The sequence below is a fragment of the Emiliania huxleyi genome (genome assembly GCF_000372725.1).
Source record: "Emiliania huxleyi CCMP1516 unplaced genomic scaffold EMIHUscaffold_76, whole genome shotgun sequence".
Taxonomy (NCBI): domain Eukaryota; phylum Haptophyta; order Isochrysidales; family Noelaerhabdaceae; genus Emiliania; species Emiliania huxleyi.
The window spans coordinates 182054-199610 of record NW_005196310.1 but is presented as its reverse complement, the minus strand read 5'-3'; the positions used below and the strand labels follow the sequence as shown (position 1 = coordinate 199610).

The following is a 17557-nucleotide window of genomic DNA, read 5'->3' as shown; positions in this document are numbered from 1 at the left end:
AGCGTCTCCTCTGCTGCCGCGCGCTCAGCGGCCAGCTTCGCCTCCGCCTCCGCCGCAATGGCTCGCCTCTGCTCCTCCAGCGCCGCCGCGTCCGCCGCCCGGCGCGCCTCGCCCGCCGCTCGCTCTGTTTCGCGCTGGCGTGCCGCCTGCTCGCGCTCTCGCGCCGCCGCCGCCTCCTCCCGCTCGCGCTGCTCGCGCCGCCCCTTGGCCTCGAGCGCCTTCTCGGCCGCCTTCTCGGCCGCCTCCGCCTCCCTCAGCGCCGCTGCGTGCTCTGTGAGAGCGCGCACGCACCCGGCGTGGTCCGTTTCGGGAGCACTGGCGGCGTCGGCAGTAGCTAGCACCTTGGCCGCCTCCTCCTTGGCGATCTGCAGCGCGGACCTGCCGTCTGCAGCGCGAGCCTTTGCATCTGCGCCAGCCCGAAGCAAGCGCTGCACGACGGCGGGGTGGCCGAAGAAGGCGGCGCACATCAGCGCGGTGCGGCCGTCCTTGTTCTGCAGGTTGACCTCAGCGCCGCGCCGAATCAGCAGCTCGACCACCCGCTCGTGGCCGTGTTGGGCGGCGCGCATCAGCGCGGTGAAGCCGCTGCTCCTCTGCAGGTTGATCTCAGCGCCGTGCCGCAGCAGCAGCTCGACCACCCGCTCGTGGCCGATGTTGGCGGCGGCCATCAGCGCGGTGCCGCCGAAGCCGTGCTGCAGGTTGACCTCAGCGCCGTGCCGTATCAGCAGCTCGACCACCCGCTCGTGGCCGATGTTGGCGGCGGCCATCAGCGCGGTGCCGCCGAAGCTGTCCTGCAGGTTGACCTCAGCGCCGCGCTGCAGCAGCAGCTCAACCACCCGCTCGTGGCCATTGCGGGCGGCGGCGATCAGCAGCGTGAAGCCGCTCGCCTCGCCTCTCTCGTACGTCGCGTCGGCCCGCCCGCCGCCCTCAAGCCACGCCAGCACCGTTTCCTCCTCACCACGCTCAGCCGCTAGCACGGCCGCGTCGGAGCAGCTCAGGGACCCTGCGCCGCTGCGAGGCGCGAGATCAAGTACCATCACCATTTTGGGGGTTCAGGTTCTTGGTAGGGAAGGGTGGTCTGCCCAGTCCCGGACTGCCAGTCCGTCAAAATGGGGGTGCCATCGTGTACAGCCATGCTTTTTTCTTTGTGTAAGGTACGTCGTACGGCACTCGCCACGTACTCTCATGTGTACACGTCAGTCGTCTCCTTACCGGTCTCCCATCTTCGGCATGTGCTCTCCCGATATTCCGAATACCTTACTGTCCGTCCGCTCCGAGGCCCGAGGTCCGCCCACGCGCGCCGGCACAAGTACTTGCACAAGCGCCGGCGCGGGCCGGTACACAAGGCGTTGTGTGGACGGACCCCGAGCCACACCGCCCTCGCCGCCTCTCGCGCCGCCTCATGCGGCCGCCACCTGCGCGTAGGCCCACTCCATCCAGCCGGTGAGCGCCTGCGGGGCAGGGGTGGTGCCGGCGCCGGGTGGGTGAGAGAAGGAAGGGAGGGAGGGAGGTGAGGAGGGGCTGGGCGGAAGGGGGGAAGGGGGGAAGGAGGGAAGGGGGTGCGAGGGTGAGAGGTGTGGGAGGAGAGCGGCGTGGGCTGACCGGCAAGCGAGAGATGCATCTCAGTCTGTGTGGGTGTGGGTGTGGACGACACTATGCAACAATGCGGCGCTGGACGGTGTGCTGGTGGGTGTCGACACTCCACCACCGCCCCGTGCGCTGCAAGTCGGATGCCCCCCATCACGATCTCGGTCATCTCGGGTCATCTCAGCCCGAGCGCCTGCAAGTCCGACGCCTCAACCGTCGCGCCGCACCAGATGCGCAGCCCGGGCGGCGCGTCGCGATAGGCGCCTGCACGCATTGCTCCATACTGAGTCACGAACCAACACTAGCACATCGGCGGCGCGTCGCGCGGGTGCGCCGATGTCGAAGCAGACGCCCTTTTGCTCGAGCAGCTTTCGGAACTTTGCGACGGCGTCACTGCCCATCGGCTCTCCGCTCGGCGCCTTGGTCAGAGAGGGAGGGGGTGGGAGGGAGAGGGAGAGGGAGAGGGAGGGAGGGAGAGGGAGGGGGTGGGAGGGAGTGGGGTATCTCGGCGGGATCTCGGCGGGATCTCGGCGGGATCTCGCCTTCATCTTGAAGCAGACGGAGGTGTTCGAGCGGTGCTCCGGCACGGCGCAGAGGAACTCGAGCCAGCCCGTCTTGGCCTCGAAGTCGGCGAGGACCTGGAGGGAGAGAGTGCTTGAGAGGAAGAGAGTGCTTGGAGGAAGAGAGTGCTTGGAGGAAGAGAGTGCTTGGAGGAAGAGAGTGCTTGAGAGGAAGAGAGTGCTTGAGAGGAAGAGAGTGCTTGGAGGAAGAGAGTGCTTGAGAGGAAGAGAGTGCTTGAGAGGAAGAGAGTGCTTGGAGGAAGAGAGTGCTTGGAGGAAGAGGGTGCTTGAGAGGAAGAGAGTGCTTGGAGGAAGAGAGTGCTTGAGAGGAAGAGAGTGCTTGAGAGGAAGAGAGTGCTTGGAGGAAGAGAGTGCTTGAGAGGAAGAGAGTGCTTGAGAGGAAGAGAGTGCTTGGAGGAAGAGAGTGCTTGAGAGGAAGAGAGTGCTTGAGAGGAAGAGGGTGCTTGAGAGGAAGAGAGTGCTTGGAGGAAGAGAGTGCTTGAGAGGAAGAGAGTGCTTGGAGGAAGAGGGTGCTTGAGAGGAAGAGAGTGCTTGGAGGAAGAGAGTGCTTGAGAGGAAGAGAGTGCTTGAGAGGAAGAGGGTGCTTGAGAGGAAGAGAGTGCTTGGAGGAAGAGAGTGCTTGAGAGGAAGAGAGTGCTTGGAGGAAGAGGGTGCTTGAGAGGAAGAGAGTGCTTGGAGGAAGAGGGTGCTTGAGAGGAAGAGAGTGCTTGGAGGAAGAGAGGCACGGGCCGTGCTCGGGAGGGGTGCGAGAAGAGTCGCTTACCTACCTACCACCACCACCACTAGGAGAGGTGCGGGCCGGGCCATTTGCCCTCGAGGAGGCGAGGGATGCCTCGGCCACATCTCTGTTGCATCTCGGCTGCATCTCCGCCGCATCTCTGCCGCATCTCTGCCACATCTCGGCTGCATCTCTGCCGCATCTCTTCTACATCGCAGGCCTTGAAGTTCGCCGCAGACTTGGCGAGGAGGGCGGGAAGGCCGCCGATCGACTTTGCCCATCGGAGCGCGTCCAGGTAGTCCTCGACGCACCTGACGCTCACCCAGTGAACCGGTCAATGAGTCAGCGCACCGCAGCACCGAAGCGAGGCCGCGTAGTCGTCCGCGCACATCATCGACGGCGTGTTGATCGTCTCGCCCTTGAAGATGCCACCGTTGAGCGTGCCGTCGCCCTTGCACAGCCGGAAGATCTTGGGCAGCGGGCGCGGCGGCTTGTACGACTCGAGCCGCGCGACGGCGCGAGGCCTACGGGGGGCGTGTCTCGGACATGTCGTGGACGCGTCCTGGACATGACTGCAGCCGCGCGGCGGCGCGAGGCCCGAGGATGAGCATGCCGTGCGCCCCCTCACCGCCGAGCACCTTTCGAGCAGGCGGCGCCGTCGGCCGGTGGGTTGATTGACTAACGAATGAGTGGAGCCAGCTCCTTTTGCCACGAGCAGGCGGCGCCGTCGGCGTGTGGCTCACAGTGAACTAGGCGCGGGAAGGAATGAGTCGAGTGGCATAGCGGGTGGCCCGCGTCGGCTGGTTGGCTGGAGTAAGGGAATCGCGCGGAGGGTGCATGGAGATGGAGCGGCACCTTTTGCCACGAGTACGTCACCACGTCGAGCTTCTCCCACGGGAGCATGTCGAAGCCGAAGATGGCGGAGGTGGCGTCGCAGATGGTGAGGCCCGTGCGGTCTGCCGGGATCCAGTCGAGGCTCGGGACGCGCACGCCCGAGGTGGTCCCGTTCATGGTGAAGACGATGTCGTGCGAGGCGTCGGTCTTGGAGAGGTCCGGCAGCACCCCAAACTCCGCCTTGATGTTTGTGACCTTCTCGAGCTTGAGCTCCTTGACGGCGTCGCTGTACCTACGCACGCGACCGCGTCTTCCGTGAGTGCGGCCGTCCCTTGCCGCCATCCCCTCCTTGACGGCGTCGCTGTGCCAGGTCGTGCCGAAGGACTCCCAGTGGCAAATGTCGACCGGCCGCTCGCCTATTCACAGCAGGAGGTGTGAAGAGACGCTGTTCACAGCTCCCAGTGGCAAATGTCGACCGGCCGCTCGCCTATTCACAGCAGGAGGTGTGAAGAGACGCTGTTCACAGCTCCCAGTGGCAAATGTCGACCGGCCCTCACCGAGCATCGACCACATCACCATCTCGACGGCGCCTGTGTCAGAGGCGGGGACGATGCCGACGAGGTAGTCCTTGGGGAGGCCGAGCAGCGCGTGCGTCTCGTCGATCGCCTGTGAACACCAAGCGCCTCTTCCACTGCAGCTGTGAACAGGCCGAGCAGCGCGTGCGTCCCGTCGGATCGCCTCCGCCAGCTTCGCCTTGCCGAGCGACGAGCGGTGCGAGCGGCCGAGCGCCGCGTCGGAGATGGCGTCGCCGGTCCAGCCGGGCCGCTTGGCGCACGGGCCCGACCCAAAGTTCGGGTTGTTGGGCCGCACCTTCGGCTCGGGGAAGGCCGCCGGGTTGAGGAGTGCGTCGCCGGGCCGCTTGTCGGGCATCGTTCTGCGCGGGAGCGAGGAGCGCCGGAGTCACAGAGGCGCGGCGGACCGCAGTGGCAGATGCGTGCTGGAGCGGCGTAGAGGTGGCGGCGAAGCGCAGTGCTTGCGCTGCCGCAAAAGTGTGGTGTCCTGCTTGAAGCGGCGGCGATGGCGTGCGCTTGCGATGCGGCGGCGGCGCGCGACAGGCCACGACGCAGTCGAGGAGAGCGCGTGCGTGGGGGCCGTGCGCTGCAGCAGGTGTGCGTGTGGTGGAGCAGGTGGCGAGGCGGATGCGCACAGCGAATGGGAGAGGCGGTCGGTGCCGATGAGCACGGAGGTGCCGTCTTTTATATATGTGGCCCTGCGCGTCAGGGTGTAACACGGGTAACCCCCTTCGTCCCTGGAGCTGTAGCCGGCACAAGCGCTACCCCGCACACACCGGCACACCGGGGAGAGGGGTCACACCGTCCCTCAGCCCCCCCCTCAGTCCCCGCCGACCAACGGGCAGGCAGCCCTCTCATGCTAGCGCCTCGCTACTCATGCCCTCTCTCCCCGCGGCCTCCGCATAAATTACGGTCGCGGCAGCGTCACATCACCGCCTTCATCGCCCCCATCGCCTCGAGAAAGAAGTTGCCCATCGACTTGCGGAGGATCTTCAGCGGGGTAAACTCTTGCGGCACGCCGATCACGCCCCAATCGTGTCCGGCTTGGATTACAATGTGGGAGCCGACCGACTTGTCGCGCGCCAGCATTTTGTCGTCCATCGTGGTCACGGGCATGGGCGGCCCCAGGCGGGAAGCGGACTGCATTGCCCTGCCGAGGTGGAACTGCTGCTCCCTCAGCACCTCAAAGTGGCCCGTCATCATCCAACACTTCTTGGGCAGCGCGCGGGCCGCGTCCTCCGGCGTCATCAGCGCGGGGGAGACAAGGATGCTCTTGCCGGTCCACTCATCCTCCGTGAGGTACGTTTTGATGCCGCTCATTTCCAGGTCGCCCCAGAGCGGCGGGCGGTTGTTCCTGCCGTTAAGGAGGTTGCCCGGGTACCTACACATCGCGGCTGCACTCAGACGCACACCATCCACTCGCGTGCTCAGCGCTGCGGCTGCGCTCTCGGGCGCAGCTCACCCGGTGCGGTATAGTTCGGAGGCAAGCGCGCAGGCAGCGATCGGGAGGTAGTCGCCCTTTGTGGCATCCATGACGTGCCTCGCCGGGTCAAAGTACGCGACGGACGTGTTCGCGTAGCCGAGCAGGTTGACTGTGTCCTGCTCGGTCATCCCCATCGCACTGTGTGGGTAGTACGCCTGTGGTGGAACGCACGCGCTGTTAGTGCGACGGTCGGCCTCGGCCTCGCTCCTGGGGGCGGGCGCGCACCGATGGCATGTCGAAGTTTGGAGGGCCGGTCGGCGGCCCGGTGCGCAAGTCCACCCACGGCGACTGGAGGGCGAGGCCGGCGATGTTCGGGGCGATGAGCTCGCCCATCTCGTCTTTGAGCGCCGGGTAGTGCGGGTGCTCGAATCCGCCCGGACCACCGAGGCCCGCAGCCGAGAGGAGAGTCGCGAGTGAGAGGTTGCCTCCTGCGGAGTCGCCGGTGATGAAGACGTTCTCCTTGCCGTAGCGCCGCGTGCCTGTCTCGGGGTTGAAGACCGCCTGCTGGAGCACCCAGCGCGCGACGGCAAGCGGCGACTCGTCGCCGTCCTTGTCTGTCGGAGGGACGTACTCAGTCCCCTCGAGCGCCTTGCTCCCGCCAAACTGGGTCCAGGGCGGCCGCGGGTACTCGGGCACGCAAACGACGCAGCCAGTCGCCTGGACAAGCGCCGCCGCGCCAATGGCCTGGTCGACCGCGCCGAGCATGACGTAGGCGCCGCCTGGGGAGGGGGGGGGGGGGGGGGTGTTGGGGGGAGCACGCGGCAGGTGAGTGTCTTCTGGGGGCGACCACAATACCGTGGTAGTTGATGATCAACTTGTCAAGCTGCGGCTGGACGCCGTGAAAGATCTTGGGCAGTTCACTGCGGTCCCACTTTCCCCACCCGACTGGGTCCGTTGGGAGAGGCGGTAGTGCGTCCTCGCGCCCGGTTTGGGGGTGCTTGCGGCCGGTTCCTTTTGGCCAGGCCCAGAGGCCGAAAGCTTTGAGCGGCTGGTCGCGCATGTTGCGCGCGGACGGCGGCAGCAGGGCGGCGTTGGCGTAGCAGTAGGACACTCCGTCCATGCCCGCCGGCGGCGTGGACATGCCGATGCATGGCCGGCAGGGAGGCCAGCACAGCGGTGCGCATCCCCACTTCATGGGGAAGTTGATGTAGTAGAATCCCCCGAGCGGTAGCAAGGTCCCAGGGACGGAGAGGGCCGACTGAATCGTGGTGCCGTTGTACTGCCCGCCAAAGATTGCGGTCGCGATGATGCCGCCGAGGCCGTAGACGAGCCCGCGGTAGATGTTGTTGTTGTACTCCTCGTTCGAGCAGCAGGCGCCGTGGAAGCAGCAAGAGAAGGAGCAGCAGGAGCAGCAGGAGCAGCAGGAGCAGCAGGAGGAGCAGCAGGAGAAGGGGTAGACCTGGGCGTTGTTTTGGCCGGTCTTGCAGCACAGCAACTGGCCAATGTGGCCTAGCGCCAAGCCAAGACAGGCGAGGGGGAAGGTGCAGCACCAGCAACTCACGACGGCCTTGGCGTCGGCGCTGCACCCGGCTAGGCAGGGTACGGGACAGTACGACAACGAGTACGGCCCTTGGAAGCAGAAGCAGGACGTAATGGCCGACCAAGTGCTCCAGCACACGTTGGTGCAGGGGGGGGGGAGAATGTTGGTGCAGCCGGTTGGCCTGGCCGGGTAGTCGTAGGGCGTGCCATTCGCCTCCATGGGCTCAAAGTACGCCGTCTCACTGATGTCGTCGTTGCAGCCCCATGCGGCCTTGCCGAGTCCGCAGGAGAAGAGGTTGCAGAGGTTGGCCTTTACGGCGCAAACCTGCCCGCGAGTGCTGTCTCCATGCCCGGTTCCGATTTTGCTGAAAGGCGCGTCCATGAAGAAAGGGTCGATGGGGTCGGCCGCCAGCGTTTGGACCTTCCGGACTTCCTGCCGCTTCGCCTCGACGAACGACAGGGGGGGGCGCGCGACAAGGGGCTTCACCGGAGGCATGATGGCGATCGCCTTGTCAGAGGACCAACTCCACGGGACGCCACTGCGAGGAGCTGGTCGATCAGGTTCATCCGAGACACGGCATCTCCCGACCTCATCGATCAGGTTTATCCGAGACACGGCATCTCCCGACCTCAGAAAGGCACCAAGTGCAGACACCAAAAAGCAAGGAGAATCGCCTTAGGTCGAACGCTTATTCACCCGCCCAGCACTGTGTGGTCTTCCGTCCGCATCGATAAGCTGCGGCGCCGACTTCTGAGTTTTGTTGACTTCTGTGCCGTAGAAGAGCCCATGCCGACACTCACTTCGAGCGCCGTAAAGACGTCGAACGAACGGGGCAACAGCGGTGGTCGCGCGGCGGGCGGGGGCCTTTTTTTTTACAACAAAAAGAGGGCTACACACGGCCCTCTACGCTGGGGCGCCGGCGCCCTACTGGGCGCCCCCCGCTCCCTTCCCCTTAGAGCCCCCCATCCCACTAGCATTCCCCCGCGGTCCCTCGCGGTCGCGCGACGCCGCACCAATGGCGCGCTGTGCCTCGTCCGCGAGCGCCGTCCAGAGCTGCACCGACAGTCGCTGCAGCGCAAACGGCATCCATTCGCGCGCCGACCACGACGTCTGGTCGTACTGCCACCACGTGAGCTTCCGGCCCGCCACCTTAGCCACCCGCATCAGCAGCTCCTCCACCCCCGCGCTCATTGCGCCGAACTCCTCGAAGAGCAGCGCCTCCACGCGGCACTTCCCCTCTGCGTCGGTGTACTGGCCCTTGACAGCCTCGACCGTCCCGGTCCCCGTCCGCGGGTCCCACATCCCCACCCTCCCGCCCCTGTCCCCGCCCTCCACGCCCAGAACCGTCTCGCGGGCGCGTGGCAGCGTGTTGCCGCAAGCGACAAACGCCCCCATGCGCCCCACCCCCGAGGGGTCCGACGGCACACCGGCGAAGATCTTCGTGTCGCCGATGCAGGGCAGGTCCCCGATCACGCCCTGGTAAATGTACAAGTCCGTCCTCGTAGTGCTGTGCTCGCAGTGAAACTCGTGCTCCACCGCGCCGCGCCCCAGCTTGCCCCGCAGCAACTCGACAAGGTCCAGGAGGACCTCCTTGTGCCGCGTCTGGTGGCCCGCCGCGCCGTCGTTCTGCGCCACGTCGGGACTGGAGAAGGAGCGGAGGTGACTCGAGCCTACTCTCAACATACCGCTCTAAGATCAGACAGGCAAGAGGGTGTGGGCTGGGTCACTTGGGGCTACGGCCCTGACTCCGAAATAGGTGCGACGCAGTGCTGAGCACGGTACGTGGTGATGCGAGGCGCGGCGGCGCGGCGCGGCGGCGCGGCGGCGGGCGACGCAGGGCGGGGCGGCGCGAACACCTGCACTGGCCTCTGGTCTCTGGCCTTTGGAGCGGGGCAGTGGTCGCGTCGCCCATGTCCGGACCAACACCCCGACCGGCGAAGACGGAATATACTCCGTGCCGGCGGCCCCGTCGGCGGCGGCGCCGATCGGATCGCGTCGCGCCGGCGGGGGTGGTGACTGAGCGGGCAATGGCTCCGCTGGCCGGCGCTAGGTCGCGCCAGCGGGGAACAGGTAAGTCAGGCGGCATCGACGCTGAACGGTCACGAAACCCACCCCACCACACTGAAAGACCACCGGCCAGTTGACGACACACTCCCAGGCGCCCGCCGATGAAGCTGGGAGGATGTATGGAGGAATGGTAATGTTTACCTCTCCAGATTGGTTGAGCCCCGGCATCGATGGCGGGAAGAGGGAGGGTCCCCGCCCCTATCCCTCAGTTTAATCCCCGAGAGGAGAGGCAGAGCCTCTGGCGCGGTGAGAACACCCGTACGCTCTCAAGGCCGACCCCCCCCCCTCTCCAGTTCAGATCACGACCCCCTCGGAGGGAGCCGGGCGAGGCGTACCCCGAGGGCCCCGCTCTTTCCCGGCAGCGGCGCGCGCGCACACACACAAAGACGCTGCCCCCTCACACCCCGCACCGCACATCACACACCCCTCGTGGCCGTTCTTCAGTCTGCGGCCAGGGCGCGCTGCACCGGGCCAACCTGCGGCCGTCGCTACGAGCGGCGGGGCTCACCGCGGGGCAGCGCGCCGACGACGTCGAATGCGCCGCCGTGGCATCGCGGCGCCGACGACCAGGCTCAGAGGATGACCCCGGGTAAGCGTTCCCGTGCCTCGACAATTGCCGCTGGTAGGCGCGCCGCGCCGAACCATGGCGGGCGCGCCGCGGCCGCGCGCAACCTTCGTCACAATGCCAACCGCGCGCGGCCGTCGACCGGCAAGCACACGCCTCGACTCGGACACACTGTTCCGAGGGCAAGGGAGAGGGGCTGGCCCCTAGCCCTAGAGGAGAGCTTCCGAGACCCACTACAAGACCACGCACGCATCATCCCGCGGCCTGGCGGTCGGCGGGATTGCAACCAGTCTTCGCGTGCCGCCTGTCGTTCGATTCGGGCGCCTTGGGCGTCGGGGTGGCGAGCAGGGGACGCGGCTCGGAGCGCCCAGCGACGCGTGCCGGATGGAGTCCGGCCGCGGGTGACTAGGGAAGTTCGCTCAGGATGTGTGGCAGTCAGTTTGGCTGAGTGTCTTGTCTTGTGGTTCTGTGTGTCGCTCCTGTGTGACCGTCATCGCCCGTCTAGCGTCCACCCATACCGCGTTGGTGTCCCAGTCGTTGGTCGGACTGTGTTTCGCCTTCCCATCAATCAATCAATCAACGGAGAGACGAGGGAGGAAACCGGCAGCAAGAGAGACGATAGAGACGAGTTCATTTTATTATCAAGAGAGACGAGAGGACTATGACACCCGCCATAAAAACGGTATGGTGGGTGGAGGGCTCTCTGCTGCCGCGGCGCCCCCGTCGGTGCGAAGGCGCCCGGCCGGCGGCCGCGCGCTTGGTGCCCACGCCGACCGGCTGCTCTCGCGGCGCCGAGGCGCACCGCTCCGGTGACGACTCGCGCGCTGCGAGGTGTCTTTTGGCATGTGAGCGCTGGCTAGATAGAGACGCCAGGAAGCTCGTCTTCCATGTCTGTCTGCGGCCGCGGGCGTGCGGGCGGGCTCGCCGGGCTGGGCGAAGCTCCGAGCGGGTCTTCGAGCTCGCGGCCCGCGACGAGCCAGCATGGCTCGTCGCTCGACGGGAGCCTGCCCAGTATGCTCTTGGCATTCTGTACAGCCTCGCCAAGCTCTCTGGGAAGGTCTACAGGGCCAGGGCGGGCCGCCTCGGGTGCGATGGCGCGCTGAATAGTACCATGACTACGAGCTCTCGATCGGGTTGCCGGCAGCGGGCTTGCGCGGCGCGCTGCTTGACGGCAGGCTGCTCCCCACCCTTTCAACAGTGTCTTTTGCCTCGCTTCTCTCGCTGCAACCGCCTCCGGGGGCCGGCGCCGGCCGCCTCGTTTCGCCAGCGCTGACTACGCCTACGACGCGCGCATCGGCTCGCCGCCCGCGTCGCCTGCGGCGGGCCAGCTTGGCGCGCCGCTCGTTGGGAGCGTGCTCAGCAGGCTGTGCAGCGCAGCCTGACTCACTCAGGGCGCCTGATGCGGCGTGGGGCCGCCGGCGGCGCTGCTGCCGCGCACGCTGCGCACCGGGCGTCGTGAGCGTCGTCCTGCACGATCGTCCGATGGTGGTGCCGCAAAGTCAGCCTTCGGAGGCTATCGTCGCGTCGAGCCGGCGGTGGCCGTGACATGTGGTTCCACCACCCCTCGTAGGCTTTGCCTCTGACCGCCACCGTTCCCAGCCTAATGGGATGGAAAGGAAGGCTGGGCGAGCGTATAGAAGCGTGCTCGACCTCGTCGTGGCAGCCTGCACGGCAGCGCTGGCTGGCGCGATGAGCGTCGTGCCACCTGACCCGAGACGGGGCGCAGGCGTCGTACCGAGCGCGTCGAGACCGTGCCCTGATGCGCTCTGCACGGGTGAGTCACGTCGGCGTCAAAGGAGCGACGTGTGACCTGTCAGAGCTTGATCTCCGATCTCAGCGGCGTCGAGTCGCCTTCGGTGGCGACAGCTAGGATGCATCTCCTCCGTCGTTTTTCGCGCGATGGCCCTGAGAAGCTGGCGGTGCACGCAGGCGGACCTTCGTCTGAGGACTGAGGACTGAATAGTCAAATTAAGACGTAAGAGTCGTGCTCAAACAAATTCGAAATTGCATTTGCAATTGACAATGCCTCAAATTGAGCAATGAGCGTTGTATGTGGGTTCCATGCAACTTGCAAGAGCGTTTAAACGTACGGGCTAGTTCCATTTCACTCTATGACACGCTAATCTTGAAAACGTCCAACGGAGCTCCGTGTTGCTCCCAGCGCCCTCCCCCGCGCTTCCTGCGGCCCTAGCCGATGATACTAGCATGGGAGGTCATCTGACTACCCCGAAAGCGACCCAACTCGTCGACATCGTCCGATGATGGTGCCGCAAAGTCAGCCTTCGGAGGCTATCGTGGGGTCGAGCCGGCGGTGGCCGTGACATGTGGTTCCACCACCCCTCGTAGGCTTTGCCTCTGACCGCCACCGTTCCCAGCCTAATGGGATGGAAAGGAAGGCTGGGCGAGCGTATAGAAGCGTGCTCGACCTCGTCGTGGCAGCCTGCACGGCAGCGCTGGCTGGCGCGATGAGCGTCGTGCCACCTGACCCGAGACGGGGCGCAGGCGTCGTACCGAGCGCGTCGAGACCGTGCCCTGATGCGCTCTGCACGGGTGAGTCACGTCGGCGTCAAAGGAGCGACGTGTGACCTGTCAGAGCCTGATCTCCGATCTCAGCGACGTCGAGTCGCCTTCGGTGGCGACAGCTAGGATGCATCTCCTCCGTCGTTTTTCGCGCGATGGCCCTGAGAAGCTGGCGGTGCACGCAGGCGGACCTTGTGTGTGCACGGAACGCTTAAAAAGTGGGTGCTCTACGTCACTTTTTTTGAGTAGATAGTGCCGAGCTGGCCGTGACAGCATTTTTCGCAGTTTTAGGCGGGTTTTGCACCACAGACTTTTTGCAACTAGTCGTCTGAGGACTGAGGACTGAATAGTCAAATTAAGACGTAAGAGTCGTGCTCAAACAATGCGCCTCAAATTGAGCAATGAGCGTTGTATGGGTTCCATGCAACTTGCAAGAGCGTTTAAACGTAGTTAGTTCTGACGGGTGTGGCTCAAGCTCGTTCGCTCCCAAATAGCCGCACAAACGGCATGACAACGCGGCACACAGTGAGAGAATGGCAATGCGCCCGAGCTCAAGAAACGGTGCGCGCGTCTGGCGTCTGCGGTCGCAGTCAAGGAAGAAGAGAGAAGTTCACACGCGCGCGCTTCCTGCTCGCTGGCATCCGCCATCATGCGTGTCAGGCGCCCGCCGGAGCGGGCAGAGGGCTTCGATCCGGCGGGCTGCGGACGCGGTGAGCCTACAATCGGTTCTACGTGTTGAATGCACCAACAACTCGGGGCGGGAGCACGGCATAACGTGTCGAAACACCTCTCCGACGCGCTCGACTATAGTCTGTGTGCCGTGACTGTACTCGGAGCACCGCGTGAGTACAGAGGCTGCGAGTGCAGTGCTGACAGCTGAATACGGTCTCGAGTACAGCGGAAGGCGTGTCACACTCTCGAGCGCTGGTTCGGGAGACAGGAATGCGTAGTCCGCTTCTAGGTCGGCGGGCCGCAGCACGCATCTCCCCCATATCTCCCCCATATCTCCCCCATATCTCTCCGCTTCTAGGTCGGCGGGCCGCACTGCGCTGGTAGCGTTCCAGCTCCGCGTCTTCCCCTGTGCGATGTCGAGCGCGAGCTTGTAGATGCTCGGATCTAGCTCGCCTATTCACAGCAGTAGGTGTGAAGAGACGCTGTTCACAGAGCTTGTAGAATCTCGGATCTAGCTCGCGATTCTTGTCGAAGCTCGCGTTCGAGCGCTTGGGCTGCGGGTTGCCGGTGATCGGCTCGCCGCTGTCCGCCCACGCGAAGATGGACGCCTGACGCGCGGCCATCTCGGGCTCATCTCGGGCTCATCTCGGGCCAATCTCGCGGCTCATCTCGGGCTCATCTTGGCTCATCTCGGTCCATCTCGGGCGGAAGTGTCGGGGACGTGTCTGGAGGAGGTGTGTCTCTAGGAGAGGTGTGTGTCAAGGAAGGAGGTGTCACCTCGGTGTAGTAGTCCCGCATCGCGATCTTCATCTTGCCCTTGCCGCCGCTTGCGAAGCGGTTGAGCAGCGAGGAGCCAGCGGCACCCTCTGGCCGCGCGGCGCGCGCGTCGTCCTTCTCCTTGGCTCGGTGGTGGTGGTGGTGGTGGTGGTGGTTGCCCGCCTAATCTCGGCAGATCTCGGCTCATCTCCCGGGCCGCCAGCTCCTCGCCCCGCCAGCTCCTCGCGCCGCCCCGCGGGCGCACTCTGCTTCACTGCACGTCCTCCCACAGCCCCCGCGCTGACTTCATCGCCCCCGCGTCCCCTGTCGCTAGTGTGTCGTGGGGGGCGTGGAGAGGGGGGTGCGATCTTGGAAGGACACAGTGAGGAGGACCACACAACACTGCCTACCGCCACCGCTGCAGCTCGCGCGCCTTCTCCAGCTGCTCGTCCCCGGAGGGCTGCTGCCCCCCGGAGCCACTCACAGCTCGCTGGTGGGCAGCAGCGAGGCCAGCGTGCTCGATCGCGTCGAGACGGTGCCGCTTGTGGTCGCGGATGTAGGTCACACTGTACCCGCTGAGCTTCTTCCAGAGCAGCTCGATCGCCTAGTGGCAGCAGCAGCAGTAGCAGCAGCAGCAGCAGCAGCAGCAGCAGCAGCAGCAGCAGCAGCAGCAGCAGCAGCAGCAGCAGCAGCAGCAGATCACTTGCGTGGAGAGGTGCGCTAGGAGTTGCGACCATCTAGTCCTTCGTGCGCGGCGCCTCGTGCGTGAAGCGGAAGTGGGCGATGTCCGGCACCCTGTACTCCTGCGGAGAAGAAGTGCAGCGGAGGGGAGTGAGGAGCTAGTTACTCCAACTACTAGCGGCGCCGCGTGCTGCGGAGCAGTAGCAGCTGCCGGGTACTTCCTGCTGCAGAACTCGTACTCTGCGACTCCGACTCCGCGAGAGGAGGGGACCTCGGGCAGTCTCGGGCAATCTCCCGCCATCTCGGGCCATCTCGGGCCCTCTCGGGCCCCCTGGGTCACATCTCGGGCCATCTCGAGGCTCATCTCGGCCGACTCTCGGCCACTCTCGGCGTATCTCGGCGTATCTCGGCGTATCTCGGCGTATCTCGGCGTATCTCGGGCCAGTCTCTCGCCTGGAGCTCGCACTCGTGCTTCTCGTCCGGCGCGGCGTCGTCGATGCACGTGCAGCTGTGCGAGCTCTGGTACTGCACGCGCCTGCTCTCAATGAGCAAGGTCATGACTTGTTCATGCTAACCAGGCTGTCTGCATGACTAGCTCTGGTGGCACTGCACACGCGCCTCCCTCGCTGGTCTCTCACCGAGAAGAGCAGGTTCTTCTGGTAGCCTGTGTGTGCCAAGGGGGGTGGCAGGGGGGTGGCAGGGGGGGTGGCAGGGGGGGTGGCTGGGGGTGGCAGGGGGGGTGGCAGGGGGGGTGGCTGGGGGTGGCAGGGGGGTGCCAGGGGGGTGGCAAGGACGTGCCCAAGATCTGGTCTCCGGCACAGAGAGAGCCACTCCAGCCCCACCTCTCTTCTGTGTGTCGCGTGGGCTGCTGGCCCCCACCTACCCCCGGGAGGGGGGGAGAAGCCACGAGGAGAGCAGCTCTCCTCTTTCAGGTGTCTAGCCAGGCCGCGCCCAGGCTGAGCGCGGTGCCGAAGACGCCGCGCCTGGTCGCGCGCGGGGTGTGGAGATGGGTCAGGTCCCCTTGCGAATTAAGATGTGCCTGCTACTGCCACCACTACTACTACCACTACTACTACTACTACCACTACTCCTACTACTACTACTACTGCTACTGCTACTACTCCTACTACACCACCACAAGGGTGCCTGGCGCCGCTGGCGATGATGGGGCACGCGACAGGGTACTGCGCGTGGATCGGTCGCACGCTGGCCGGCTGGAGCCGCGGGAACGGGTCGCAGGCCCAGTGGCGCGGCAGCCGCTCGCGGAACTTTGCGGTGAGGAGGAACTTGCGCTCCGAGCGGGCGAGGAGGTCGCCGACGCGGCACGGGAGGGCGAAGAACTCGTCCAGGTCCGGGTACATGAGGAGCGCCTCGTCGGGCAGCGTGCGCAGGTACCCGTTGGCGAGCAGCGCCTTGATCTGGCTCGTGTATCGCGGCGAGCTGCGGAACGGGATGGACTTGCCGCGCAAGTACGCCACCGACGCCTGCTCGCGCGCGGCTACCTCGGCCGCGCCCGTGAGGTGGAGGACGAGGCGCGAGTTGGTGGCAAAGTTGATGCCCAGCGCCGAGTAGTGGGAGACAAAGTGCTCGAGCAGCACGTCCTCGGAGCCGGCGGCGAACGCAAAGAAGTAGGTGCGTGCGGCTGCGCTGCCCGTCAGCCGGCCACCGCCGATCCTCCATTCGTTCGATTTCGACCCGGGCAGGGTGCTGTTCTTACTATTCGGGCAGCGGCCGGCGCCGGTCGCGCTGAATCGCGGGCGGGCGCCACCGGTCGCGCTTGCGTTGAACCTCGGTCCGCCCGCTCGCGATCCGAACGCACTCCTGATCTTGGCCACCGCGGACTGCAGCCGCGAGCTCGCCGCGCAGGGGGCCGCGACCCAGCAGAGCAGCAGCAGCGTCAAAGAGTTCATGTGCCGGGCACACCCACCGCTTGAGAGGCGCCACAAAAAAGAATTTAGTGTGCGGCAGCACAGGAGGGGAGGGGAGGGGAGGGGAGGGAGAGGGCAGCCCAAGCACCCGGCGAGCGCGGCGAATGCGCTTCCCTGGGTCTCGGGCTTCTTCTTCGTCTTCTCCTTCATCGCCGGCGGTGGCTGCGACGCCGCCGCCGGCGCCGCCGCCGACTGCGACGACGACGACGATGGGGCCGGCCTCCAGCTACCGGCGACCTCCTGCTTGGTGTGGAGGTAGCTGCCCCGCCCCGCCTTCCCGTTCTTGCCCCACTGCTGCGCGCCTTGTCCCTTGAACGTGAGGAGCAAGAGAAAGCGCGCAAAACCGCGGAGTCGGAGGGAGCTCGGGCCGTCTCGAAGGGCCGTCCAGCCCACGCCACGAGGCGCTGCTGGCGGGAGCCAAGAAGGACTCGTAAAGGCCTCAGAGTGCCATCTGAAGCGGCGGCACTGGTGGGGCTAGAGGGGCTGACTGAGCGCCGGTGGGGCGGCTGAAGCTTGCCTGGCACGGGTTCTCGCGGCGCGTCCGAGCGTGTACCACGCGTCCAGGGCGCTGTTCCCACACCGCTCTGAGCGACAAGGGTGTGCGTGGCGCGGTGGAGGAGCGTGAGATGATCTATAGCGAGCCTCCCTCTCGCACGTCCGGTGAGCGGCAGAACCGGCCATCCCGCACGACGAGGGCGACGCGTGAAGGTGCGCACGCCATAAGGCAGCTGCGGGCCAGCACGTTGCATGGGATGATAGCGGCTGAGGGGGCCTGAGCATCGACGCGCCGCCGACAATGCACCTGAGGCCGCAAACGGCCAGGAGGAACCACGCGATGACGAGCGGGGATGGAGTGGCAGATTTCTGGGAACAGTAGGGTCCCTAGTGGGATGAGGCAGACTCCCAGGATCCCGACGCACGGAGTACGACACCGGCGATCGCTCCACGCCGCGATCGCTCGCAGGTTTGCTGCCACGAGAAAAGAGGCGCGTCATCACCTCCCCGCACCTCCGCACGGTTCAGGGGCGGATGCCGGCAGCAAGGCGCTCTCTTCTCCTGCTGCTGAGACACCAGTACTGTATGAATGTATGTTGTGTGCGCGGCGGCGGCGGCGGC

At 65.7% G+C, this 17557-nt stretch overlaps 2 protein-coding genes across 2 annotated transcripts; both read right to left on the bottom strand.

The window, feature by feature from the left end:
* Positions 1-1134: 1134 nt before the first annotated feature.
* On the bottom strand, positions 1135-4941 carry EMIHUDRAFT_438446 (hypothetical protein). The gene is made up of 12 exons (XM_005760311.1): positions 4925-4941; positions 4456-4651; positions 4275-4383; positions 4085-4133; positions 3739-4009; positions 3481-3521; positions 3273-3407; positions 3104-3194; positions 2127-2222; positions 1919-2003; positions 1778-1848; positions 1135-1448 (listed from the first exon to the last, which is right to left on the bottom strand). The coding sequence occupies exons 2-12, from the start codon at positions 4645-4647 to the stop codon at positions 1398-1400; spliced, it is 1191 nt and encodes a 396-aa protein (XP_005760368.1). The 5' UTR covers positions 4648-4651; positions 4925-4941; the 3' UTR covers positions 1135-1397.
* Positions 4942-12862: 7921 nt separating this feature from the next.
* EMIHUDRAFT_438441 (hypothetical protein) lies at positions 12863-16446 on the bottom strand. The gene is made up of 8 exons (XM_005760310.1): positions 15660-16446; positions 15465-15496; positions 15132-15177; positions 14967-15048; positions 14266-14635; positions 13854-14015; positions 13597-13684; positions 12863-13529 (listed from the first exon to the last, which is right to left on the bottom strand). Exons 1-5 carry the CDS (start codon positions 16421-16423, stop codon positions 14570-14572), a joined length of 990 nt encoding a protein of 329 aa, XP_005760367.1. The 5' UTR covers positions 16424-16446; the 3' UTR covers positions 12863-13529; positions 13597-13684; positions 13854-14015; positions 14266-14569.
* Between the last annotated feature and the right edge of the window lie 1111 nt (positions 16447-17557).